The sequence below is a fragment of the Lissotriton vulgaris genome, chromosome 3_1 (genome assembly GCF_964263255.1).
Source record: "Lissotriton vulgaris chromosome 3_1, aLisVul1.2, whole genome shotgun sequence".
Lineage (NCBI taxonomy): Eukaryota > Metazoa > Chordata > Amphibia > Caudata > Salamandridae > Lissotriton > Lissotriton vulgaris.
In genome coordinates this window covers 1,635,282,232-1,635,309,596 of record NC_141689.1, presented here as the reverse complement: position 1 = coordinate 1,635,309,596, position 27,365 = coordinate 1,635,282,232, and the positions used below count along the sequence as shown (strand labels likewise).

Below are 27,365 nucleotides of genomic sequence, written 5' to 3'. Positions count from 1 at the left end.
CCATTGCAGTGCAACATTTTCAATCCGGTATTGCTTTTCCTAAATTTGTTCTCTGTTTCCACTTGTTCTCAATCTAGGGGAATGGTTAGTTTTTACGTAACAGATTATAAAGATCAAATAAACAATTTAAAAACTTTGGAGGTCCAATGTCTCTTTTTCTCCTTGTATATTCTTCTCATTTTGCCCTTTAGATGACATCACTGAGATCTTTTGTTCACATATTTGTGTCCTTTTGGTTTCTCAGTTGTACAACATTAACTTCTGTCTTCGACTACAATCTTTTTCTCCTACTTAGTCCAAACCCCTATGTATGATATTTCTTGAGTGATGCACCTATCCCTCCACAAGGGCTCATCGTTCTGAATAACTTATTAAGGTGGCATTTTTTTTATTATTAATTTGCATTGCTAGGGCTTATTACTATTTTCACATATGTTGTTTTACTATTAACTTGTAAGGTGGTTGCTAATATTTTTCTTTTCGAATATTTTCTTTCTTTTTTTTTTTTTTCATCAGTCATTTTTACAATTGTTGTCTTTTCCCTTGATTGGTCATGCACCACTTTTAAGCATTTATCTTTGCATTTGACTGGTTATGTTTTCCATTACTTTCCTTTTTGTCTTTAGTTGTCAATGTGGCACCTTTTACCGCATATTGTTTATAGTTTTTTTTTTTGCTATAATGTTCAAATCCCTTGTACATTTTGCTTGATTTATGACTTATTTCCCTTATTAAATATTAATACTTTCCCTTAGCCTTGTGTTGGACTTAAAAGTTCTTTATTAGCCACTTGTTGTGTGGTTGTTGTTTTGCACCCTACCTGCATGCACTTTCTTAGAGATTTGCTTTGTTGTTCAGGTCACTTACTAAAGGTGTGCAAAAATTATCCTTATTGAAACATTCTTATCTCTCTGATCTGACCTTCAGGAATTGTCAAAGGATTAGGCGAGGGGAAGGATATTAGGGTTAGCCTTGTGACAAAAGTAAACGTTAAGTTCATGGTTAGCTCATTTTGGAGAGTCGACTTTTGTTTCATAGGAAATTTTTGCAGCTTTTGTTGAGATTTACTTGAGTGTTTACGTAAAGACAATGCTTTATTCTAATAGATATTTATAACTGCAGATTCCTAGCCTTTAGAATATTCACCGACCCTAAAATAGATCAGAAGAATTCTTGCTTCTTCATGACGGTATGTGGTGCTATGAGACTTTGCGGTATCTCTGTACCACTCCAAAACGTATGGAGCAGAACCACTTGTAAGTACCAACCCTGGGCGCTGATGTCAATCCCTTTGTTTCTGCGTCCAGCGATGTGGATCTGGAGCTCTGCTCCCAGCTTCAGTGGTTTTCCTAAGACTGCTAAAACCTTTAAGACTCTTAGAGAATAATCTCCCCACTGAAAATGATGGAATTCTAGCCCTGCCGACTCTGCTGGGAGCAGATGTTTGTCACATACCTGCACAAGGTATGTCTTTGATGCTTGGGCTCCAGGAATGATTGTAAGTCAGGCGACAAGGGTGCCTTGATACACCTCGAGGTAATTTGGGACGGAGATGCAAAACTTTGGCACTGAACCCAATAAGAGACTGTAATTGAAGCATAGTTCCCACTCTCAATGTGGGCCTGGTCTCTGTCTTGCGGCAACTTCCATGAAAAATTCACTTGCTGTACGAAGTACTGCGGTATGTCCAGGTCGAAGTATCGATACAAGCACAAGAAAGCCAACCAGGACTTGACCCCCATCCCACCACTTGATCTCTAGGGAGAAGGCACAAGGGTATCAGGGAAAGATCACACTCCTCCAATGTCTCCTGAATCTGACCTGGTACCTCAGTTGGTCCCCTGTGTCACAAATTCCATAGTCTGCCATCAACCCTACAACAAATGGCGGCCTTCACAGAAGCTATGCTAATGATCTTTGGTGCAAATCTGGGTCACTCATGTGTGCCTTCAGGCTGCATTAGGTCACAGGGATCTCAAGTCGGCCTTCTACCAGCTGGTCTGCCCCCAACACTATCTGACTCTGCTGGACTCACTACTGGTCCCTTACTGACTAGTGTTAACTTCTATGCTGGCACCAAGGTCCATGCTGGTTCCTTCCGTACTAGTGCCAACACTAACTCCATCAGTGCAATTGATGATCCGGTTCGACACCGATCTCAGACCCTAAACCACTATCCCCAAAATCTAGGCCTATGTCAGGCTATGAAATTACAAAAGCGCAACTGGTAGTTCTACAGCCAGATTCCAGCTCAATGCCTATGCCCTTATGCTGGTATCAGCAGAGAATGCAAGCTATTTTTGATTCTTATTTGGATGCGGTGCAAAAAGAACCCAATGCCCCTCAAGGTACTGATTATTGTTGCTCCCTCCTCATTATATTGAGAATTAAGAGTATGTAATCATACAAAAAACTAGTGGCTAGATGCATGTCCTGGAATAGACCTGTGCCACCAGCATAAGAATGTGCTTTGTTTGTAATGGTACATTGAAGGGAAGCTGAAATGCTATACAATAGAGATGAAAGGAAACATATTGACTGAGATTCTTTAACCTGGGCCAGCTTCATATGATCCATAATAGCTATTTAATAAAGCCTTTACCAATGGTCTTCTGGTTACATTGTCTAAGCCATGCTTATACCTGGCAGTGCGTCAGTGTATGTAACCAGCCCCCAATGAACCGGACTTCCTAAGTATGCATTATTTACTGGAGAGCCTGTTTGTTCAACCTTTAAAAAGTAAGGTCAATCCTAATTCCTTTCTGGTGGTTTACTGATAACACCAGCCCTCCCAACCTGTACTGCAACAACCTATGCACTCATTTTGAGGTTGTGGAAGCACTGGCACAAACTACTCGGTCTCGCAAGGACAGCACGTCCTCCAGTTCTTCCTTCACTGCTGCAGTGGGTACCAAGCAGCTTTAGTTTGTTCTCTCAGGTTTATGCTTAGCCAGTAGGAGACAAAACACAGCATTTGCTCCCCGGCTGGAAATTCATTATGTCGGATGTGAGAAGTTAGCCTGGCATTTGCTTTCCACTAGTTATAGTGGGCACCTTGCACCAGTCCAAACAACCCCTTAGAGGTGATATGTTAAAGACAACCTTATTTGAAAGCTATCCTAGTGGTAGCTATGGAGAGCAGCTTTCAGGCTAAGTCGTGAAGGAATGTAAAGCAGCTTGTTTTACCAGTCTATAATCTCTTGAATGGCTAAATGAAAGAACAACCATACCAGGTATATATATAAAATATATGTTTTTATTCTAAACACACCCTACTAGTCTTTTTATGAGGCTAGAGGTCAAAGCACATACGTTACTCTTAATATATCACAGTAAATTAGCACAATATGCGTTGAGCCCTAGGGACATACCAAACCATATATTAAGAAAGTGGTATAAGAACCACGACTTGACTAGACACAAGGCCTATTGCCTGTAGAATGGCTGGGACCACAAGGAACCACCCAAGGTAGTGACACAGGGGAGCCATGGGGAACGCATGCAGTGTGAGAACACAGTCGCGAGACGCTTTTAGCTTCTATGGGGAATGTCGCGGTTGGAAATTTAAAGATTAGGGACACTTCGGAGAGGACTTTGAGCAAACCCCTTTAGACTTAAGAGGTTCTAGGGCCAACACCCACGGGAGCACCGGAGTACTCGTGTTATCTCACCCAGGGAAGCCGGGTGCATAGGTGTCTTTTGGTGTCTGGAATCGTCGTTGATTTCTCCAGTATTGGGGTGTCTTTAATAGATTCACATGCCTGAATCGTTCCCCGTCGTCGGAGTGGGAGTCCCACAGTATATAAAAAAAATATCTATGCCTATAACAACCAAAAACCTTGGTAACAAGAAACCAGGAAGTAAAGTAGCCCAAGCCACCAAGAAAAAAGTTCCACATGCATGACTATCATAGTCATTATACATAGCCCAAACTGCAGCCAATCAGGCGACAGCACCCACCAGAAAGTTCTCCTCAGAGGCTCAGGCTCTCAGATTTTCTACCGCATGTCGTGTGAAGGGAGTCTCTCTGAGCTCTGATCAGTTCTTCTCAAGTTTCTTCAGGATTTCTTGCTTTTAGGATGTCTTCCTCCAAGAAATCAATATTCAGCCCTTGTGAATCTTGTGGTAAGCTCCGGTTTTTCTCAGAAGATCCCCACAAGAAATGCATCTAGTGCCTGTATCCGGATCATCAAGTCAAGGACTGCAAGATATGCAGGAACTTCCCTCAAAAGACCCTCGGGGACAGAGAGGGCAGCTTATTTCTGTGGCTACAGAAGCTTAAGGACCAGGACAATCCAGTTTCTGAGGTAGGCAGTATTGACTCTGGGTCATCTGTGGCCTCTAGGAAGAGGGCTGCTGAGGAGGTTTTATCTTCTGGGGCCAAGGTTGTGAAGAACCAGCAACCTTCTAAGGGGTCAGAGAAGCCTTCCAGTTCTAAGGCTACTCTTCCTGTCAAAGCAAACCTTTGCCCTCCACGCCCGAGAAGATTGGTCAAGATTTTGCCTCCTAAACCAACTTCTGAGAAGATTCTTCCTCAGATGAAGACCCCGTTGTCGACTATGCCGTCGACGACCCGTTCGGCGACGAAGATCTCCGTCGACGCAACTTCCACATCGACGGTAACTTTTTCATCACCTAAACCTGAAATTATCATGTCGTCGGCGTCATCTCCGTCGACGCTGGTCTACGTCTCAGTGAAAGCAATATCGTCGATGAAAGAAACTACCTCTACTCCGATAGTCACCGCACCGTCGACGACCAAGACCAAGAAGATCTCGTCGATGACGGCTTAATCATCGACGGCCTCGTCGACGAACCTCCTCATCGTCGACGAGCTCGTCGACGAGAACTACATCGCCGACGGCCAAATCATCGACGAAAACTACATCGTGGATGACGTCCTCCTCGTTGTCGAAGGCAACTTTATTGACAACCACACCTTCGTCGGTGTTATCATCTTCAGGACTTATTCCTTCGCCGATGGGCCCGTCCACGACTCTTCTGTCGACTAAAAATTGTCAACATGTACAGAAATACAAGTTTGGTCACCATCTACGGCTTTAACTTCTACACCGTCTACGGCGAAGCCTTCTTTGCTACAAAGACGTGGTTCTGTGCTAGAACCTGTATCTCCATTGCGTATTTCTGCACATAAGGTACCTCTACAGGTTCCTGACAAATTACTGGACTCAGAAGACAGTGAGGAAGATTCTGATGTGGATGATAGGTTTGGAACAGCTACAAGTTCTTCAGAACCGCTCATTAAGTACCAAGAGGATGATCAGGATAATCCACCTTCGCCTGAACTATTGGCGTCACCTGCTGCTAGTATCCCGACAGCTCAAATGCCTATAGCCTTGTTAACCAATCTTCAGCATATGCTGGACGATTATTACCGTCGTTTTCCGCCATCTGAATCAGCGGACTTCGTGCCTCCTACACCGGTGGCGCAGGCTTCCACATCAGAATTCAGGTCTCCTAGACCTCCTTCGCCAGTGATTTCTCATCATTCTGCAGAAGCACACTCATCAGAGGATGAAGAGAGAGAGGAAGGTGAAGTAGATGAGAGGTCTTTGTTGTCGAAGTGGGATGAATATCAAATCCAGACACCTTCTCCTCCGCCTCCGATTCCTGCAGATTCACCTCCAGTGGGCATTGGAGGTTTTCACCTTCTTATGGAGAGAGCAACCCAATGTTTCCTTATTCCTATGGAAACTAAGAAAGAGGAACGCTTCCTCTATGACTATAAAGACCAGCCAAGGAAACAGGTGCGGACGATTCCAATTATAGAATTTATATGGAAAGAGGGACTAAAGGTGATGTCGAATCCTGCATCTATTCCTCCAGTCTTGCCACGTCTAGACAAAAAATATAAAGCGCCTGACAAGCCTCCAGCTTGCCTTATAGGAAACCCAAAGGCAGATTCAGTTTTCTTGCAAGCTGCCCAAAGACGGGCTAGAAATCCATCATCCCCGATCACAGCCCCACCTGACAGATACGGCAGGCGACTGGACTCGATTGGGAAGCGAGTCTCTACGATGGCAGCGACAACGGTCCGTGCGGCCAATTCTCTAGCCATTCTGGGTTGATACGACCGACAGATGTGGTCGGATATCTCACCGTACATTGACATGCTTCCGGAGCCTTCGAAATCTGAAGCTCTGAAGATACTGCAAGGGAGAACGGATCTTGGCAGAGATTATCAACTCTACAGTGGATGTGGCTTCCACTGCTTTCAGGCAGCTGGCGGGGGCGTTGTCCTACGCAGACAAGGCTGGTTAAAGGCTACTTCGTTTCGCCAGGAGGTGCAATCTAAGATCCTGGACATGCCCTTCAATCGGGAAGATTTGTTTGGCCCATATGTAGAAGAAGCCTTGCAAACCATTAAAAAGGACACAGAAACCGCTAGATCTCTTGGCACCTTGCAGTGTCGGAAGCCGCCCTTTCGGGGTGCGAGAGGACGTGGATCGTCCTCTAATCGCGGGAGTTATAGTCAGCAATCTTCCTACAGATCTTATCAAGGGAATCAGCGCTACCAATCGCAACGTTACCAAGCGCAACCCATCCTATTCCCAGAATAAGAAGAAACCTTTCAACTGCGGAAAGGATTCCAATAAAAGGCAATGAGTATCATCACCTGCCACCGCTACTGCCGCAGTCCCATGTAAAGTTTGGAGGAAGAATCTCAAAATGTTATTCAAACTGGTCTTCAAACACATTGGACAGATGGGACCTAGACATCGTAGCCAGGGGCCATGCTCTCGAATTCGAAACTTTTCCTCCTAATTTCACTCTAAAAGGCCCTCCTCCAGCTCATCTCAAGGAGTTGTTTTCCCAGATAAATTTGCTGTTGCAAAAAGGAGCAATCGAAAAAGTCCATCAAGGGCAGAGAGGAATAGGATTCTATTCACGGTTCTTTCTAATAAAGAAGAAATCCGGAGAATGGTGTCCAATTCTAGACCTTCGTTCCCTCAACAAGTATCTAAAGAAACTGTCATTTTGGATGTTATCCCTTCAGGAAATACTTTATCTTCTGTCGGCAGGGGATCACATGGCCACCCTGGACCTTCAAGATGCGTACTTCCACGTTCCCATTTTACCCTGTCACAAAAGGTTCCTGCGTTTCAGAGTGGCTGGCAGGGATTTTCAGTTTAAAGTCCTTCCCTTTGGGCTGCGATTGGCACCCAGAGTGTTTACGAAGGTCCTAGCTCCAGTTGCAGCGTACCTCCAGCTGGAGGGGATTCAAATATTTCCTTACCTGGACGATTGCCTTATCAAGGCGAATTCTTTCTCAGACACAAACATCCATGTCCAAAGATGTCTGTCTCTCTTCCAATCGCTGGGTCTTTCTATCAATCTCGGCAAGTCGCATCTTGTTCCTTCACAAAGGCAGATGTTCTTAGGAGCAACCTTAGACACACAACTGGTTCAAGCTTTCGTATCGAATGAAAGGCAAAAGAGAATCCAAAACATGGCTCGCATGTTACTATCAAGAAGGTCAGTTTCAGTCCGACAGTTCAAATCCTTTCTAGGAATGGTCTCTTCTTGCATTCAGTTGATACCAATTTGCCGCCTCAAAATGAGGCCCCTTCAAGAGGAACTCAACCTACAGTGGTTCCAAGTCTCCGGTTCATTCGAAGATCTCATTCAAATCACTCCTCGGATGCAGGAGGCTTTTCTCTGGTGGGTCCAAGAAAGAAATCTAAAGAAAGGGTGTGCGTTCCTTCAAGAGACGCCGAATTACACTATCACCACAGACGCATTCCTCGAGGGTTGGGGAGCTCATTTTCAAGGACTGAAGGTCAGCGGAAAATGGAGCCCTCAACAAAAGACATGGCACTTCAATCTGCTAGAGCTAAGAGCCATCTTCTTAGCCCTCAAGTCCTTTCGTACAATCATTCTAGGGGCCACAGTATTGGTTCGCACGGACAATACTACAAGTATGCATTACTTAAACAAACAGGGAGGAACGAGGTCGGTTCTTCTATCTCAGGAAGCCCAAGAAATCTGGGCTTGGGCAATACGACACAGGATCAATCTCTTGGCAGTTCACGTGCCGGGAGTTTAAAATGTTCTGGTGCACACCCTCAGCAAGTCAACGGTGTCCACCCACGAATGGGAATTGCATCAGCCAATGGTGGATCGAATCTTCCAGCAGTGGGGTCATCCCGATCTGGACCTCTTTGCGACCAAGAAGAACAGCAAATGCCTATTTTTTGCAAGCTGGCTTCCCCACAAGGAATCTCAGGGAAATGCGTTTTCGATCAACTGGTCTCAAATATATGCTTACGCCTTTACTCCGATACCGTTGGTTCCCAGAGTTCTCCGGAAGATGAAGAAAGAATCTTGTCGCTTAATTCTCATAGCTCCCAGATGGCCTTGCCAATTCTGGTTCACCGAACTTCTTCTCCCATCAGAGTGCGATCCAATTCAGTTTTGACCAATACTGAATCTCCTCTCCATTCAGAAAGGTCAAATTTGCCATCCGGATACTGCTTCTCTAAAATTAGCAGCTTGGCTCCTTAGCACCTTGAATTTGCTCATCTAATTATTTTTGCGGATTGTAAGGAGGTACTGGCTAACGCGCGAGCACCTGCTACAATAAAGACATACGGGCTTAAATGGAAAAGATTCTGCATGTGGGTCAATCTGCTGGGGTTCACCCGTTTCACGCAACGCCGGAACAGATTTTACCTTTCTTCTTGCGCTTAGTGAGATCGGGCCTATCTCATGCAACGTTAAAGGTCTTTTTGGCAGCCATTTCAAGGTACTGACAGGATGGGTCCAACTCTCTTTATTCAACAAGAATAATACAACTGTTTTTTAAAGGACTATTCCAAATGTTGCCTCCTGTACGTAGTCCGCTTCCATCATGGCATCTTAATGTGGTATTAGCGCAGCTCATGCGCCACCCATTTGAACCCATTCACAAGGTGGATTTGAAATTTCTAAACTGGAAGGTTTCTCTGTTGCTAGCATTGACTTCATCTAGAAGAGTCAGCGATGTTCAAGCTTTCACCGTCAATTCACCTTTCTTGCAAATCGCATCCAATTCTGTGGTACTACGTACAAACCCAAAATTTATGCCGAAAGTGCCTTTGGATTTTCACCTGAACAAACCAGTCATCTTAAAGACATTTTTTCCTAATCCACAATCCCCTGCGGAGAGGGCATTGCATACCCTTGACATCAGAAGATGTCTAAAATTCTATTTACAAAGGACCTCTACCATTTGCAAATCCGATCAACTGTTTGTTGCCTACGGGAAGATAAGGCAAGGACAAGCAGTGTCTAAACAGACCATAGCTAGATGGATTACTGCCGCTATTGACTTTTGCCATTTGCAAGCTGGAAGACCTTTGCAGAATACTCCAAGAGCACACTCTATGAGGGTGTTTCCTCATCGACTGCTCTCTTCGCTGGTGTCCCTCTTCAGCAGATCTGTAGAGCAGCAACGTGGTCCAGCAGACATACTTTCACCAAGCATTACTGTTTGGAAGCGGCCAGCGATGCTGATTCTTCAGTGGGGCAAGCGGTTCTCCGCAATCTTTTCAGATAAGGTGAGCCTCTGTTTCCCTCCTCCTCTTTACTGCTTTTCAGACGCTTATTATTTTGCCTATGTTCAGTACATGTTCAGGTAATTGCACATTTTCATATATGTTTATGCATTTAGCATTTCTATTATGCAATTGCAAATGCTTGCTATAAGCAGATAGTATTGCAAAAAGCGTCTTTCAAGCATTATTGGGGTACTGCTATCTACTCTGATTCAGGCATGTGAATCTATGAAAGACACCCCAATACTGGAGAAGAACAATAGTTACTTACCCGTAATCTGTGGTTCTCCAGTATTGGTGTCTTTCATAGATTCACATGTAACCCACCCGTCTCCCCTCAGAGGCTACCTTATGCTCTTATCTCCTTATTACATTCTTGTGCGAGAAAATCTGAGAGCCTGAGCCTCTGAGGAGAACTTTCTGGTGGTTGCTGTCGCCTGATTGGCTGCAATTTGGGCTATGTATAATGACAATGATAGTCATTCATGTGGAACTTTTTTCTTGGTAGCTTGGGCTACTTTACTTCCTGGTTTCTTGTTACCAAGGTTTTTGGTTGTTATAGGCATATTTATTGCTTTTTTATATACTGTGGGACTCCTACTCTGATGAAGGGGAATGATTCAGGCATTTGAATCTATGAAAGACACCAATACTGGAGAACCACAGATTACAGGTAAGGAACTATTGTTCTTCAATGGCGATCTGCTGCATAGTGCTTCTGCCGTCAAAGTGGAAAGTGTCTAGGATGATCCAAGCCTGGATCAAAGATGAGAGGAACCTGAAAGCAGAGGGGACAGAGTCTGGATCACTTGCCAGTGACCAGGAGCACGATAGACGAATGCCCACCGATGTTGGGTGATTTCAGGTTGAAGAAGTGAAGCTTGACTCTGCAGCCATGAGGACCAGGAGGGGTCGATGATGACAAGGATCTGGAATTGAGCGGTGCCACTAAGGGTGTCGAGTGCTGCGGTATCGGTGCCCGGATTGGACCCAACAAGCCTTGGCAACAACAACCCACGCAGAAAGAGAAAATAGGCTTCGGTGTGGACCAGCAAGGTCCGAGGGACTCGCCAAGTGGTGGAGAGTCAGGGCACGTCTGAAGCAACCAGGAAAACCCAATGAAAGTAAAAGTTGCCTTCTCAGGGACCCACCGGTCAATGAACCAGGGATCGCGAAGGTACCTCGAGCGAAAACACAAAGGGACGGCTCACTGAACACTCATGGAGTGTAAGCCAGCAATCTTCAGTGGAAAAGGTGCTCGGGGTCTGGGCTACAAGTAACCCAATGCACAGCCTCAAGGGACGTCGAGAAGCTGATGCATTTGCAAATGTGCACGTGTCCAGGGGTTCCGGTTCCACAGTTCTCACGAGGGCTGCTGGTCTGAGCTTTCCTGGGAACTCAGGTCGGCCTCGGATAAGTCTGGAAATACACCTCTTGGGCTGCAATTACTTCGGAGTCCGTCGGGTGCTTCGGAGATGCAAACCGGTCAGATGTGTCTTTGGTGCCTGCCAGGCAGGGTAGTAACTCCTTTACTCCAAGGGAGATTCTTCCTTTATCTAGCCGTGTAGATCGTCAAAGTTCCATGATATCTGTAGCAGAGTTTCGTCCAGGTGTAATATAAAGGCCTGTAGTCAGGGGTTCCTTTCTTATACCCAAGGAAGGGGTTAGACTAACTCTGGGGACCCACCTATGGGAGGGTTTGGAACGAGGGGTGGCTACACCCATTTCCTTTGTCCAGTTTTGTGCCAGAGCAGGTGCTGGTAGTCCCTGCAACCGGTTTGAACTGGACTATGCACAGGGACACCAAATGTGCCCCCAGTGCAGACTTCAAAGCACTCTTGGAGTGCTCCCACCCATCCCCAATCCACTAAGGTCTGTTTGGGAGGCGGTTACACCTCCCTGTGACAGGAAACCTCCCCTGCCGGAGTTTCATCCTGCAGCAGGAGGCCAGACTCGTGTCTTTGGCTGCAGCATCCATTTTGTGATGCCAGGGCTATTTTAAACTGGTACCGAGTATACCTGTGTGTACATGTCTCTCCCTCTAGAAGGGTGGAATCATACACCCTCTGCCAGCCTGGGGGGGAGAGAGGGGGGGGGGGTTTGATTCCAAAAAGTTTGACACCAAACACAACATGTTTCCGTGCAGCCATTCGAAAGTTAGCATTTACAGCGAGGTTATAAAGCACTTAAGAGTATATGGTCTGGCTGCATCACAGAACAGCCCCAGAGAATAGGTTCCGAAGGCTTAGAGGGGCCCTGCTCATGCATGGGTACCCTCTCACACAAAACCCAGGACACTGCTTTCAGGATTGATAAGGCCTGCCATAGGGGTGACTGATGGGTTCATATGTGTAGCGATTTAAGGTAGAGCTAGATAACCTATATCTAAGTAAGGGGTGCCTGCACTACTTTACCCAGGCAGCAGTAGCAGTCATGTGGTGACATTTTGGAAGGCTTCCCAGGGGTGGCAAAATACATGCTGCAGCCCATGGTAGGCCTCTGGGTACCTATGCCCTTGGTACCTAAACTAGGGACTCATAAGGGTACCCCAGTAACCAAACTGGAGTGCACCTAATGTACATGGAATCAATTTAGAGAGGAAGCAGCTAGGCTGGGGTCCTGGATAGCAGGGCCCCAGGTAGACTAAAGTCGAAAAACAGTGAAACATCAGCAAAAAGTTGGGGTAACCATAAGAAGTAGATCCTACTCTCCTACATCGGACTTGTTCGTCACGCAAATTGTTCAAACGGGCTATGCCCTGACTTTTATTTCCTCTCCACCCTACCTTCCTCTCACCCTGGAGTGACTTTTGGAGGAGCACTCTGCAGTTCTGATGCAGGAAGTCAACCTTTTGTTCTTCTGGGGTGCCATTGAATTGGTGCCAGACTCAGAGCATAGAAGAGAAGAGGTGGTTACTTGCTTTACTTCCTCTTTCCAAAGACAGATATCTTAGGCTTATTTTGGACCTTGGCCCGCTGAACTCTTTTCTGAGGAATGTCCGGTTCGAAATGCTCATCCTGGCTCAGGTCTTATCATTGCTGGACCCAGGAGACTTTATGGCATCCTTGGACTTGCAGTGCACATCTTTCCATATACCAGTCCCTCCTTTTTGACCAAAAAGAGCATCATTGAAGGTAAATAAATTGTTCTTCTGCTCTTCTTTGCAACTACAATTTTTTCCACTTATATTCACGTTTTACTCTTATATTAGACTGTGCACTTCATTTAGTCAGCTCCTTTATTTTAAATTTGGCACCATCTTGGCAAAAGAGCTATGTTTAATTAGAAAACTTTTATAATTTATATATCTGCAGTCACTTCATTAACAACAGATGTGATGATAGTCTTACTTTTTTCATTTAAGGTGAGAGTGGAATTGATTCTGCCACTGACGAAGAAGGAGATGGAGATAAGGCCAGAGAAGAATCATCTAGTCAGTGAGTACATTCACTGTTTCTAGTTGAATTGTCTGCATTATGTGGTTTTACTCATTGTATGGCTATAGTTCTGTGTGTTTGAAGAGACGAAATGCATAGCTACCCCAAAGCTTCTGTCTTGTGTGTAGCTGCTTATGTCCTAAGGAAGTTGGATGTCAAACTATAAGTGGGAAACATATACACACATACACTGTTTCCCTAACTGTTCCTGTAGGAAATTGGTTTCGGCATCGTAGGACCTTCATTGATTGTCATAAACCTTGAATAATTGTGTGGACCCTGGAACACTTTCTTCCATATATATTTAACGAATCCAGGAAAAAGACATTGAATAGTGTTCATCACTGGAAGTCATTTTCCTCATAGTCACAGTATAGACTGTCAGAGATGTATTTTCCTGGTGAATACTGGAGGAGAGATAACTGAGAAGATATATACCAATAAAGCCTTTAAACTTGCAACACAATCTGCCTGTAACCACAGACAGCATAAGAAGGAAAATACAGACTTATAGGCTATCGCTGATAAGCCTTTAAGGAAACTTGTTCCTTTAAGGACCCCAGAGGTCAATCAATCAATCACGGCATTTGTAAAGCGCGCTACTCACCCGGGAGGGTCTCAAGGCGCTGGGGGAGAGGGGTATGTTACTGCTCGAACAGCCAGGTCTTGAGCTGCTTCCTGAAGGAGAGATGGTCTTGGGTTCGCCGAAGGTGGGTGGGGAGGGAGTTCCAAGTCTTGGCTGCCAGATAGGAGAAGGATCTTCCTCCGGCAGTGGCTCTGTGGATGCGTGGTACAATGGCGAGGGCGTGGCTGGTCGATCGTAGCTGGCGGGTGGGCGTGTAGAAGGTCATGCGGTCGTTGAGGTACTTGGGGCCTAGGTCGTGGAGAGCCTTGTGTGCGTGGGTGAGGAGTCTGAACGAACGTGATTCTCTTGCTGACGGGGGAGCCAGTGCAGGTCTCTCAGGTGTCCGGTGATGTGGCTGTGTCGGGGGATGTCCAGGATGAGTCGTGCGGAGGCGTTCTGGATGCGTTGGAGTCTTTTTTGAAGTTTGGCTGTGGTTCCGGCGTAGAGGGTGTTCCCGTAGTCCAGTCGGCTGGTGACGAGTGCCTGGGTGACGGTCTTCCTGGTTTCAGTGGGGATCTGTTGGACTTGGCCCTTAAGGCAGGTTCACCCCTAATCTTTTTGCTTTTAATCTGTGATATGTGTGGATGATTTTCTGGTCTGTGCGCACTTTTTCTCTGTGTCCCAGAGTAAAGTGCGTGCATGTAGTTAGACTGGCCTGCTCTCCCATAGGGATGCATGGGGAATGTCTGTGTCCATAGTAATTCCTGATGTGTGGGGAGTGCATGCTCGAATTTGGTATGTGCGTGTTCGTGGGAATGAATGCTTTGCAATGGTGTATGTGGCATGTGTGTGTCATGAGTAGAAATGCCATTTCTGGGACTTGGCATATTACTGTAAAATATGCCTGCAGTGTGATTGGCTGGAGCTGGCTGGTGAGCCTGGCTCCAGGAAGGCTGGATGGGTCTGCCCGGTGGTGAGTGTGAGATCAGCATGCTTGATGGCTTGGGAGGAGTGCCCCTGGTCCCTGATGGGCCTGGACTTTCCCCAGACAATGCTGGCTCCACCCCCTGTAGTGCGACCGATGGCCCTAGCCCTGCCACTGAATAGAGAGGGTGGTTGGGGTAAACAGAGTACTTCAGAACCAGCTGCGACTGGTTTTCCCCCACCCTGCACCCTTGAGACAAAGGGGTTTTGCTGTATAAGAAGGGGCTGTGTCCCCATACAAGTTGTTCTCTGTTCTGCTTTGGACCTTGCCAGAGGGGGCTGCTGCTGCTGCAGGGGCCAAGAGGACCGCCACTTGGCTGTCTCCCTGCCTGGAGACCCAGTGTGCTGGCTCTGGCCCTGCATTGCCCCTCTGCCTGCCTCCAGACCCTGCTGGAGCTGTTGCTTTGCCTGGAAGCGCTTTTCTTGGATTTCTAGCGCTAGGAGCGCTTTCCTGGTGCCCCAGCGCTCAATAGCGCTTTGCTTATCTTTTCAGCGCTGAGCGCCCTTTCTGTAGTCCCTAAGCGCTTAGGAGCGCTGTATTTTCATTGCCGGTGCCCACCCGGCATTGGGACCGATTTCGCCGATTTTCGGCATTAGCGAGTGCCCACCTCGCTTTATCTTTATTTTTGGAGGCCGGTGCCCACCCGGCATTGCCCCGTACTTGGATTTGATAATTACCTCGAGGGAGCCCACTCCTCGGGTACTGGGAGCCAGCCTGCCTGCCTAAAACGGGCCGCCGCGCTGCCCGCGACGACCCGGAAGTGCTTTGACCGGCAACCAATCGCTGCGCGGCCCGGGAGAGGCGAACCGGAAGTCCCGCCCCCGGAGCCGAGCAGCGAGGAGGAGGGCTGTCGGCCGTGTCCCGAGGCACCTGGAAGGGAGAGGAGCCCCGCCCGCGGCACCGGAGCAGCACGCAGGAGAGCCGGTGAGTGCAGGAGGGCTGGGGCCTCCCCATTGAGAGCAGAGCGGCCCCGGTTGGCAGAGGGCCGCTCCCACGACGCCCGCATTTTTGTTGTGTGGAGCCCCGAGGCTCCTGGGGGCATTGCTGAATACCGAGTCCCCCGTGAGGGACTCCAACGATCTTGAGGGGCCATTCTGTTCTTCGAGCCCGGCGAGGCTCATTGGCCCCAGTTAATCCACCAGCCCAGCGAGGCTCCCGCCCCCATTGATTGAGAGCCCTGAGAGAGGCTCTGGGGCATTTTTGATTATCTTAGAGCGCTGAGCTCTACATTGTGCATTCTGCTTTGTGAGCCCCTGAGAGGCTCCTTGCCCACTTGGTTCTTGAGCCCTCCTGGCTCCAACGTTTGCCCAGTTCTATTTAACAACTGTCCAGCACTTAGTGGACAGTTGCCACGTTTAGGCTTTGTGTCTGTGCTGCCTGCGTAGACCCCCCCCCTGACACTGAGACTCAGGGCATTCCGCCCCTTTCGAGGCCAGTTGGCCTGAGGGACCTTTTGAGTGTTGTGCTTTGTGCCCCCCGCGCATTGTAATTTCTTGTTATGTAATTCTTGCGCATGTGTTCTAACCTGCACCTCTTTGCTAAAAGTAACCTGCATAGAGGAATGTTGATTCCGCTTACCTTTTCTAAAAGTGACCTGATTAGGTATTCTTATGGTTATCCCCTTTTGCTAAATGTGACCTGCATAGTGAATTGTTTATGTCCGCTTACCTTTTCTAAAAGTGACATGATTAGGTATTTCATGTTTATCCCCTTTTGCTAAATGTGACCTGCATAGAGGATTGCTGATGTTTCATTTTATGTTTAGGTTTCCTTCCCTTTGCTAAGAGTGAATTGCTTAGGTGTTGGTATTCCTTCCTTAGGTCCTGCTGAGAAGGTCCTAGTTACCTGCGTGATTACCTACAGTGTTTTAGGGTTGCGTAGGAGGTCTTGACTCTGTTCCAGTGATTACTGGATGTGTGTTGCATTTATAATTTTGGTGCTACTCATTCTATGTTTACGACATAAGTGTATATCTACCAGTATTATTTTCTAACAAGTGCCTACCCCTGACAGTGGTCCATGTGGCCCTGTCCTGTACATAATTCCCCTTGTAAATTTTGCCCGTGCCCCTGGCACATTGTAAAGTTTGTGTGTTATCTAATGTGTTTTGTTTATTATAAATACAAAGGCTATTTTTTATATATATCCTTGTGTAGAGTCTTTCTTTGTGGTGGGCCTTGGGTGTTGTTGCTGGGGTGCGTGCGCAAATACTTAACTCATACCGCCTCCAAGTTTAGCCTAGACTGCTCGCGCCACGTTACCTAGAGGGCGAGTGGGGGTTGCCTTGGTGTGTGACTCCCTTGCCCTGACTTTAGAAATGGTGATCCCTGACTGACCTCGACGCGAGTCTTGGCCGGCCAGGGTCCCGTTTCTAACATTGGCGGCAAGCGGTGAGGATAAGGATTTGTGTTTGCGCTGTACCACAGTGGCAACAGGCCACACTTCAAAGCTCTGCATTTTTTAGATAACCGCATTTGGGGAATTATTGTTTTTTAGGGAAGTTCAGTTTTGCTTCTCCTGAAAGGTGTCATTTGTATTTTGTCCAGTACCTTGTTCCCCGCACTGCTCCCAGAGTTTGGTACCTGTGTCACTAGTGGTCAGGTTGAGAGAATCAGGGGTGGTAGAAACTGCCTTACCAGTCCGAGGGGAGGGTTGTGTGTGAATGAGTGTGTGTTACGCTGGACAGTGGAGTGCAAGTTCTGAGAGATAGGAATCTTGCTGAATTTTGTGATTGTATTCTCCTGTTTAGCTCAGACCCCCAGGTTCCCTGTGTCAAACTTTTTCCCGAGAACGTCCGCCAAAATGGAGCCAGTTTTTGATCTCTGTAGTCTGTTTAGGTACAGTAGATTAGAGCTGGTCAGATTCTGCGAAAAGGGAGGCATGGAGGTGAGTGAGTTGGTCCCAGCTTAGGGACAGCCTGATCCTGTGGCAAAAGGGTCAGTGGGAGCTCGAGCACAGTAGGAGAGATAGGGCCCGGGCCGCACGCCATGAGGGATGTGAGTCTGTGGTGAGCCCTGATGAATGTGAGTTGGATGGTGATGACAGTGGATGGATGTCAGCAGAGAGTGATGACCCCATAGATAGGGAGTCCCTTACTGGGTCCAGTGTCAGTACCAGCGCCCCATCCCTTTCCCTGTCCCCAGAGGAGTTGTTGGATAGGAAGGAAGAGAGGGAGTATCAGCTAGCGTTGGAACAGCTCAGGTTGGAGCATGCCAAGCTAGAGGCTGAGAGGGCCTTGTTCAGGGAGAAGGTAGCCCAAGAGAGTAGGTTACCCCCTGAGTGCATGTGTAATTGTCTGGATTCCCCAGGGAGGGTGGAGTCCAGTGGTGGCAGCTTTTTAAGTGTTGGTGTTGACAGTCCCACTCCCAGTTCCCCGAGCATGGTTCCTGTTTCTCCAGAGGAGGAGAATAGGTTGAGGTTTAGGAACCTTAGGAGACTGCCTCACCAGGATTGGGAGGAGTATTCAGATGCTTGTGAGGATGCACTGATCGATTGGTTAAGGGTTCACGGGGAACCTGAGTATTATAGGCTATTTAACCTAGTTGTCAAAGAGCAGTTGCTCAGTGTTGTTTGTCCAGAGTTGCGCCAACACCTGTTAGGGTGTGGATTGATTAAGCCTTGTGAGCTTGCAGTAGAAGCAGACCGATGGGAGAGTGCAAGAGGTTCCTTAGCGCCGCTAGTGAGTGATTCCAATAATAGTGGGTCAGGTTTTCTCCAACCCAGCGTGGTGGAGGAGGGTGAGAGTAGCCCAGCTAGGTCTCAGTACAGTGAGGAGGGTGTAGGGGCTTGCTGTCTGTCTCAGTGGAGCGGAAGTGAGTGTGAGACCGAGAGTCCCCAGATGCCCGAAGCCCTGCCTCAGAGCCTGGATGGTTTCTTTAGGGAACACCAGGGTGGGGACCTATGCTTACCTGTTAGTCCACTTAAGGGAGATCTCCTAGTGTGTGGAGGACCTGGAGCATCTGTGAGCGGAGCTTCTGTAGTTGTGGAGTCTGGCAGTACTGCTCCAGGAGGGAGAGTACAGAAGTCCAGTGAAAGGAGTGATTGGGGAGTGACCTGTGAGTCCTCAGAAGTCCTGGAGTGCCAGGCAGTGATTCCACCAAAGGTTCTAGACCGGAGGTTGGAGGTCCAGGGTCAGGGTTTGCCTGACCTGAAGGGTGGGAACACTGTAATCAGTGTCCTGACCAGTTCTTTCTCCAGAGGTACCGCCCCGGTTGGGAGGGAGCAGGACTCTGGAAGGGGGTGCAGAGGGTGGGAAAGCCCACCTCTGACCCCGGTACCACCTGAGGGGTTAAACCCTAGGTTGGGAGAGTGGTGTTTAGAGGGTACCCCTCGCAGGAGGCGGAGGAACCCTAGGAGAAGAGGTAAGGGGAGGAGAGCCTTCCCTGAGACTCCTGGTCCACCTAAGGTTGTAGACCCTAGGCTGGAGAACCAGTGGCAGTCTAGCCCTGTCTTGCAGACAGGAAGAGTGGAGCATGGCTGTTATATGCCAGGGGTTACTACCCCCCACTTGGTGAATTGGCAGGATCCAGTGGCACCTGGGTGGCCTAGGGCCTGGTCCTGGCCGAGGGCAGCTGGAGAGTACCAGTGGGGTAATCCAGTGAGTCCCTACAGTAGCTTTAGAAAGAACCCCAGGGGTTCACAGTGGCGTAAAACAGGAGGGTGTCCCTGCAGTTGCGGGCCCGCGTCCGTGTTTTATCGCCCCAAGCAGGTAAGTCCATCACGGTGGTGATTGGTCTGCCCTGCGTTTTGGCTGGAAGGGGGTTGTGTTGGACTTGGCCCTTAAGGCAGGTTCACCCCTAATCTTTTTGCTTTTAATCTGTGATATGTGTGGATGATTTTCTGGTCTGTGCGCACTTTTTCTCTGTTTCCCAGAGTGAAGTGCGTGCATGTAGTTAGACTGGCCTGCTCTCCCATAGGGATGCATGGGGAATGTCTGTGTCCCTAGTAATTCCTGATGTGTGGGGAGTGCATGCTCGAATTTGGTATGTGCGTGTTCGTGGGAATGAATGCTTTGCAATGGTGTATGTGGCATGTGTGTGTCATGAGTAGAAATGCCATTTCTGGGACTTGGCATATTACTGTAAAATATGCCTGCAGTGTGATTGGCTGGAGCTGGCTGGTGAGCCTGGCTCCAGGAAGGCTGGATGGGTCTGCCCAGTGGTGAGTGTGAGATCAGCATGCTTGATGGCTTGGGAGGAGTGCCCCTGGTCCCTGATGGGCCTGGACTTTCCCCAGACAATGCTGGCTCCACCCCCTGTAGTGCGACTGATGGCCCTAGCCCTGCCACTGAATAGAGAGGGTGGTTGGGGTAAACAGAGTACTTCAGAACCAGCTGCGACTGGTTTTCCCCCACCCTGCACCCTTGAGACAAAGGGGTTTTGCTGTATAAGAAGGGGCTGTGTCCCCATACAAGTTGTTCTCTGTTCTGCTTTGGACCTTGCCAGAGGGGGCTGCTGCTGCTGCAGGGGCCAAGAGGACCGCCACTTGGCTGTCTCCCTGCCTGGAGACCCAGTGTGCTGGCTCTGGCCCTGCCTTGCCCCTCTGCCTGCCTCCAGACCCTGCTGGAGCTGTTGCTTTGCCTGGACGCGCTTTTCTTGGATTTCTAGCGCTAGGAGCGCTTGCCTGGTGCCCCAGCGCTCAATAGCACTTTGCTTATCTTTTCAGTGCTGAGCGCGCTTTCTGTAGTCCCTAAGCGCTTGGGAGCGCTGTATTTTCATTGCCGGTGCCCACCCGGCATTGGGACCGATTTCGCCGATTTTCGGCATTAGCGAGTGCCCACCTCGCTTAATCTTTATTTTTGGAGGCCGGTGCCCACCCGGCATTGCCCCGTACTTGGATTTGATAATTACCTCGAGGGAGCCCACTCCTCGGGTACTGGGAGCCAGCCTGCCTGCCTAAAACGGGCCGCAGCGCTGCCCGCGACGACCCGGAAGTGCTTTGACCGGTAACCAATCGCTGCGCGGCCCGGGAGAGGCGAACCGGAAGTCCCGCCCCCGGAGCCGAGCAGCGAGGAGGAGGGCTGCCGGCCGTGTCCCGAGGCACCTGGAAGGGAGAGGAGCCCCGCCCGCGGCACCGGAGCAGCACGCAGGAGAGCCGGTGAGTGCAGGAGGGCTGGGGCCTCCCCATTGAGAGCAGAGCGGCCCCAGTTGGCAGAGGGCCGCTCCCACGACGCCCGCATTTTTGTTGTGTGGAGCCCCGAGGCTCCTGGGGGCATTGCTGAATCCCGAGTCCCCCGTGAGGGACTCCAACGATCTTGAGGGGCCATTCTGTTCTTCGAGCCCGGCGAGGCTCATTGGCCCCAGTTAATCCACCAGCCCAGCGAGGCTCCCGCCCCCATTGATTGAGAGCCCTGAGAGAGGCTCTGGGGCATTTTTGATTATCTTAGAGCGCTGAGCTCTACATTGTGCATTCTGCTTTGTGAGCCCCTGAGAGGCTCCTTGCCCACTTGGTTCTTGAGCCCTCCTGGCTCCAACGTTTGCCCAGTTCTATTTAACAACTGTCCAGCACTTAGTGGACAGTTGCCACGTTTAGGCTTTGTGTCTGTGCTGCCTGCGTAGACCCCCCCCCTGACACTGAGACTCAGGGCATTCCGCCCCTTTCGAGGCCAGTTGGCCTGAGGGACCTTTTGAGTGTTGTGCTTTTTGCCCCCCGCGCATTGTAATTTCTTGTTATGTAATTCTTGCGCATGTGTTCTAACCTGCACCTCTTTGCTAAAAGTAACCTGCATAGAGGAATGTTGATTCCGCTTACCTTTTCTAAAAGTGACCTGATTAGGTATTCTTATGGTTATCCCCTTTTGCTAAATGTGACCTGCATAGTGAATTGTTTATGTCCGCTTACCTTTTCTAAAAGTGACATGATTAGGTATTTCATGTTTATCCCCTTTTGCTAAATGTGACCTGCATAGAGGATTGCTGATGTTTCATTTTATGTTTAGGTTTCCTTCCCTTTGCTAAGAGTGAATTGCTTAGGTGTTGGTATTCCTTCCTTAGGTCCTGCTGAGAAGGTCCTAGTTACCTGCGTGATTACCTACAGTGTTTTAGGGTTGCGTAGGAGGTCTTGACTCTGTTCCAGTGATTACTGGATGTGTGTTGCATTTATAATTTTGGTGCTACTCATTCTATGTTTACGACATAAGTGTATATCTACCAGTATTATTTTCTAACAAGTGCCTACCCCTGACAGTGGTCCATGTGGCCCTGTCCTGTACATAATTCCCCTTGTAAATTTTGCCCGTGCCCCTGGCACATTGTAAAGTTTGTGTGTTATCTAATGTGTTTTGTTTATTATAAATACAAAGGCTATTTTTTATATATATCCTTGTGTAGAGTCTTTCTTTGTGGTGGGCCTTGGGTGTTGTTGCTGGGGTGCGTGCGCAAATACTTAACTCATACCGCCTCCAAGTTTAGCCTAGACTGCTCGCGCCACGTTACCTAGAGGGCGAGTGGGGGTTGCCTTGGTGTGTGACTCCCTTGCCCTGACTTTAGAAATGGTGATCCCTGACTGACCTCGACGCGAGTCTTGGCCGGCCAGGGTCCCGTTTCTAACATTGGCGGCAAGCGGTGAGGATAAGGATTTGTGTTTGCGCTGTACCACAGTGGCAACAGGCCACACTTCAAAGCTCTGCATTTTTTAGATAACCGCATTTTGGGAATTATTGTTTTTTAGGGAAGTTCAGTTTTGCTTCTCCTGAAAGGTGTCATTTGTATTTTGTCCAGTACCTTGTTCCCCGCACTGCTCCCAGAGTTTGGTACCTGTGTCACTAGTGGTCAGGTTGAGAGAATCAGGGGTGGTAGAAACTGCCTTACCAGTCCGAGGGGAGGGTTGTGTGTGAATGAGTGTGTGTTACGCTGGACAGTGGAGTGCAAGTTCTGAGAGATAGGAATCTTGCTGAATTTTGTGATTGTATTCTCCTGTTTAGCTCAGACCCCCAGGTTCCCTGTGTCAAACTTTTTCCCGAGAACGTCCGCCAAAATGGAGCCAGTTTTTGATCTCTGTAGTCTGTTTAGGTACAGTAGATTAGAGCTGGTCAGATTCTGCGAAAAGGGAGGCATGGAGGTGAGTGAGTTGGTCCCAGCTTAGGGACAGCCTGATCCTGTGGCAAAAGGGTCAGTGGGAGCTCGAGCACAGTAGGAGAGATAGGGCCCGGGCCGCACGCCATGAGGGATGTGAGTCTGTGGTGAGCCCTGATGAATGTGAGTTGGATGGTGATGACAGTGGATGGATGTCAGCAGAGAGTGATGACCCCATAGATAGGGAGTCCCTTGCTGGGTCCAGTGTCAGTACCAGCGCCCCATCCCTTTCCCTGTCCCCAGAGGAGTGGTTGGATAGGAAGGAAGAGAGGGAGTATCAGCTAGCGTTGGAACAGCTCAGGTTGGAGCATGCCAAGCTAGAGGCTGAGAGGGCCTTGTTCAGGGAGAAGGTAGCCCAAGAGAGTAGGTTACCCCCTGAGTGCATGTGTAATTGTCTGGATTCCCCAGGGAGGGTGGAGTCCAGTGGTGGCAGCTTTTTAAGTGTTGGTGTTGACAGTCCCACTCCCAGTTCCCCGAGCATGGTTCCTGTTTCTCCAGAGGAGGAGAATAGGTTGAGGTTTAGGAACCTTAGGAGACTGCCTCACCAGGATTGGGAGGAGTATTCAGATGCTTGTGAGGATGCACTGATCGATTGGTTAAGGGTTCACGGGGAACCTGAGTATTATAGGCTGTTTAACCTAGTTGTCAAAGAGCAGTTGCTCAGTGTTGTTTGTCCAGAGTTGCGCCAACATCTGTTAGGGTGTGGATTGATTAAGCCTTGTGAGCTTGCAGTAGAAGCAGACCGATGGGAGAGTGCAAGAGGTTCCTTAGCGCCGCTAGTGAGTGATTCCAATAATAGTGGGTCAGGTTTTCTCCAACCCAGCGTGGTGGAGGAGGGTGAGAGTAGCCCAGCTAGGTCTCAGTACAGTGAGGAGGGTGTAGGGGCTTGCTGTCTGTCTCAGTGGAGCGGAAGTGAGTGTGAGACCGAGAGTCCCCAGATGCCCGAAGCCCTGCCTCAGAGCCTGGATGGTTTCTTTAGGGAACACCAGGGTGGGGACCTATGCTTACCTGTTAGTCCACTTGAGGGAGATCTCCTAGTGTGTGGAGGACCTGGAGCATCTGTGAGCGGAGCTTCTGTAGTTGTGGAGTCTGGCAGTACTGCTCCAGGAGGGAGGGTACAGAAGTCCAGTGAAAGGAGTGATTGGGGAGTGACCTGTGAGTCCTCAGAAGTCCTGGAGTGCCAGGCAGTGATTCCACCAAAGGTTCTAGACCGGAGGTTGGAGGTCCAGGGTCAGGGTTTGCCTGACCTGAAGGGTGGGAACACTGTAATCAGTGTCCTGACCAGTTCTTTCTCCAGAGGTACCGCCCCGGTTGGGAGGGAGCAGGACTCTGGAAGGGGGTGCAGAGGGTGGGAAAGCCCACCTCTGACCCCGGTACCACCTGAGGGGTTAAACCCTAGGTTGGGAGAGTGGTGTTTAGAGGGTACCCCTCGCAGGAGGCGGAGGAACCCTAGGAGAAGAGGTAAGGGGAGGAGAGCCTTCCCTGAGACTCCTGGTCCACCTAAGGTTGTAGACCCTAGGCTGGAGAACCAGTGGCAGTCTAGCCCTGTCTTGCAGACAGGAAGAGTGGAGCATGGCTGTTATATGCCAGGGGTTACTACCCCCCACTTGGTGAATTGGCAGGATCCAGTGGCACCTGGGTGGCCTAGGGCCTGGTCCTGGCCGAGGGCAGCTGGAGAGTACCAGTGGGGTAATCCAGTGAGTCCCTACAGTAGCTTTAGAAAGAACCCCAGGGGTTCACAGTGGCGTAAAACAGGAGGGTGTCCCTGCAGTTGCGGGCCCGCGTCCGTGTTTTATCGCCCCAAGCAGGTAAGTCCATCACGGTGGTGATTGGTCTGCCCTGCGTTTTGGCTGGAAGGGGGTTGTGTTGAACTTGGCCCTTAAGGCAGGTTCACCCCTAATCTTTTTGCTTTTAATCTGTGATATGTGTGGATGATTTTCTGGTCTGTGCGCACTTTTTCTCTGTGTCCCAGAGTAAAGTGCGTGCATGTAGTTAGACTGGCCTGCTCTCCCATAGGGATGCATGGGGAATGTCTGTGTCCCTAGTAATTCCTGATGTGTGGGGAGTGCATGCTCGAATTTGGTATGTGCGTGTTCGTGGGAATGAATGCTTTGCAATGGTGTATGTGGCATGTGTGTGTCATGAGTAGAAATGCCATTTCTGGGACTTGGCATATTACTGTAAAATATGCCTGCAGTGTGATTGGCTGGAGCTGGCTGGTGAGCCTGGCTCCAGGAAGGCTGGATGGGTCTGCCCGGTGGTGAGTGTGAGATCAGCATGCTTGATGGCTTGGGAGGAGTGCCCCTGGTCCCTGATGGGCCTGGACTTTCCCCAGACAATGCTGGCTCCACCCCCTGTAGTGCGACTGATGGCCCTAGCCCTGCCACTGAATAGAGAGGGTGGTTGGGGTAAACAGAGTACTTCAGAACCAGCTGCGACTGGTTTTCCTCCACCCTGCACCCTTGAGACAAAGGGGTTTTGCTGTATAAGAAGGGGCTGTGTCCCCATACAAGTTGTTCTCTGTTCTGCTTTGGACCTTGCCAGAGGGGGCTGCTGCTGCTGCAGGGGCCAAGAGGACCGCCACTTGGCTGTCTCCCTGCCTGGAGACCCAGTGTGCTGGCTCTGGCCCTGCCTTGCCCCTCTGCCTGCCTCCAGACCCTGCTGGAGCTGTTGCTTTGCCTGGACGCGCTTTTCTTGGATTTCTAGCGCTAGGAGCGCTTTCCTGGTGCCCCAGCGCTCAATAGCACTTGGCTCATCTTTTCAGCGCTGAGCGCGCTTTCTGTAGTCCCTAAGCGCTTGGGAGCGCTGTATTTTCATTGCCGGTGCCCACCCGGCATTGGGACCGATTTCGCCGATTTTCGGCATTAGCGAGTGCCCACCTCGCTTTATCTTTATTTTTGGAGGCCGGTGCCCACCCGGCATTGCCCCGTACTTGGATTTGATAATGACCTCGAGGGAGCCCACTCCTCGGGTACTGGGAGCCAGCCTGCCTGCCTAAAACGGGCCGCCGCGCTGCCCGCGACGACCCGGAAGTGCTTTGACCGGCAACCAATCGCTGCGCAGCCCGGGAGAGGCGAACCGGAAGTCCCGCCCCCGGAGCCGAGCAGCGAGGAGGAGGGCTGCCGGCCGTGTCCCGAGGCACCTGGAAGGGAGAGGAGCCCCGCCCGCGGCACCGGAGCAGCACGCAGGAGAGCCGGTGAGTGCAGGAGGGCTGGGGCCTCCCCATTGAGAGCAGAGCGGCCCCGGTTGGCAGAGGGCCGCTCCCACGACGCCCGAATTTTTGTTGTGTGGAGCCCGAGGCTCCTGGGGGCATTGCTGAATCCCGAGTCCCCCGTGAGGGACTCCAACGATCTTGAGGGGCCATTCTGTTCTTCGAGCCCGGCGAGGCTCATTGGCCCCAGTTAATCCACCAGCCCAGCGAGGCTCCCGCCCCCATTGATTGAGAGCCCTGAGAGAGGCTCTGGGGCATTTTTGATTATCTTAGAGCGCTGAGCTCTACATTGCGCATTCTGCTTTGTGAACCCCTGAGAGGCTCCTTGCCCACTTGGTTCTTGAGCCCTCCTGGCTCCAACGTTTGCCCAGTTCTATTTAACAACTGTCCAGCACTTAGTGGACAGTTGCCACGTTTAGGCTTTGTGTCTGTGCTGCCTGTGCAGACCCCCCCCTGACACTGAGACTCAGGGCATTCCGCCCCTTTCGAGGCCAGTTGGCCTGAGGGACCTTTTGAGTGTTGTGCTTTTTGCCCCCCGCGCATTGTAATTTCTTGTTATGTAATTCTTGCGCATGTGTTCTAACCTGCACCTCTTTGCTAAAAGTAACCTGCATAGAGGAATGTTGATTCCGCTTACCTTTTCTAAAAGTGACCTGATTAGGTATTCTTATGGTTATCCCCTTTTGCTAAATGTGACCTGCATAGTGAATTGTTTATGTCCGCTTACCTTTTCTAAAAGTGACATGATTAGGTATTTCATGTTTATCCCCTTTTGCTAAATGTGACCTGCATAGAGGATTGCTGATGTTTCATTTTATGTTTAGGTTTCCTTCCCTTTGCTAAGAGTGAATTGCTTAGGTGTTGGTATTCCTTCCTTAGGTCCTGCTGAGAAGGTCCTAGTTACCTGCGTGATTACCTACAGTGTTTTAGGGTTGCGTAGGAGGTCTTGACTCTGTTCCAGTGATTACTGGATGTGTGTTGCATTTATAATTTTGGTGCTACTCATTCTATGTTTACGACATAAGTGTATATCTACCAGTATTATTTTCTAACAAGTGCCTACCCCTGACAGTGGTCCATGTGGCCCTGTCCTGTACATAATTCCCCTTGTAAATTTTGCCCGTGCCCCTGGCACATTGTAAAGTTTGTGTGTTATCTAATGTGTTTTGTTTATTATAAATACAAAGGCTATTTTTTATATATATCCGTGTGTAGAGTCTTTCTTTGTGGTGGGCCTTGGGTGTTGTTGCTGGGGTGCGTGCGCAAATACTTAACTCATACCGCCTCCAAGTTTAGCCTAGACTGCTTGCGCCACGTTACCTAGAGGGCGAGTGGGGGTTGCCTTGGTGTGTGACTCCCTTGCCCTGACTTTAGAAATGGTGATCCCTGACTGACCTCGACGCGAGTCTTGGCCGGCCAGGGTCCCGTTTCTAACAGGATCCATCTGAAGATCTTGCGGAGCATGCACAGGGTGTTGAAGCACGAAGATGAGACGGCGTTGACTTGTCTGGTCATCGACATCGACAGGGAGGAGTCCA

At 49.4% G+C, this 27,365-nt stretch overlaps 1 protein-coding gene across 3 annotated transcripts in view; it reads left to right on the top strand.

The window, feature by feature from the left end:
* CAAP1 (caspase activity and apoptosis inhibitor 1) overlaps nucleotides 1-27,365 on the top strand; it is a 296,318-nt gene that overhangs the window by 140,410 nt on the left and 128,543 nt on the right. For all 3 annotated transcript variants that reach the window (XM_086962118.1, XM_086962119.1, XM_086962121.1), the window contains exon 5: nucleotides 12,922-12,994. In XM_086962118.1, the coding sequence (XP_086818244.1) occupies nucleotides 12,922-12,994 (73 nt within the window). The remainder of the gene's footprint in view (nucleotides 1-12,921; nucleotides 12,995-27,365) is intronic.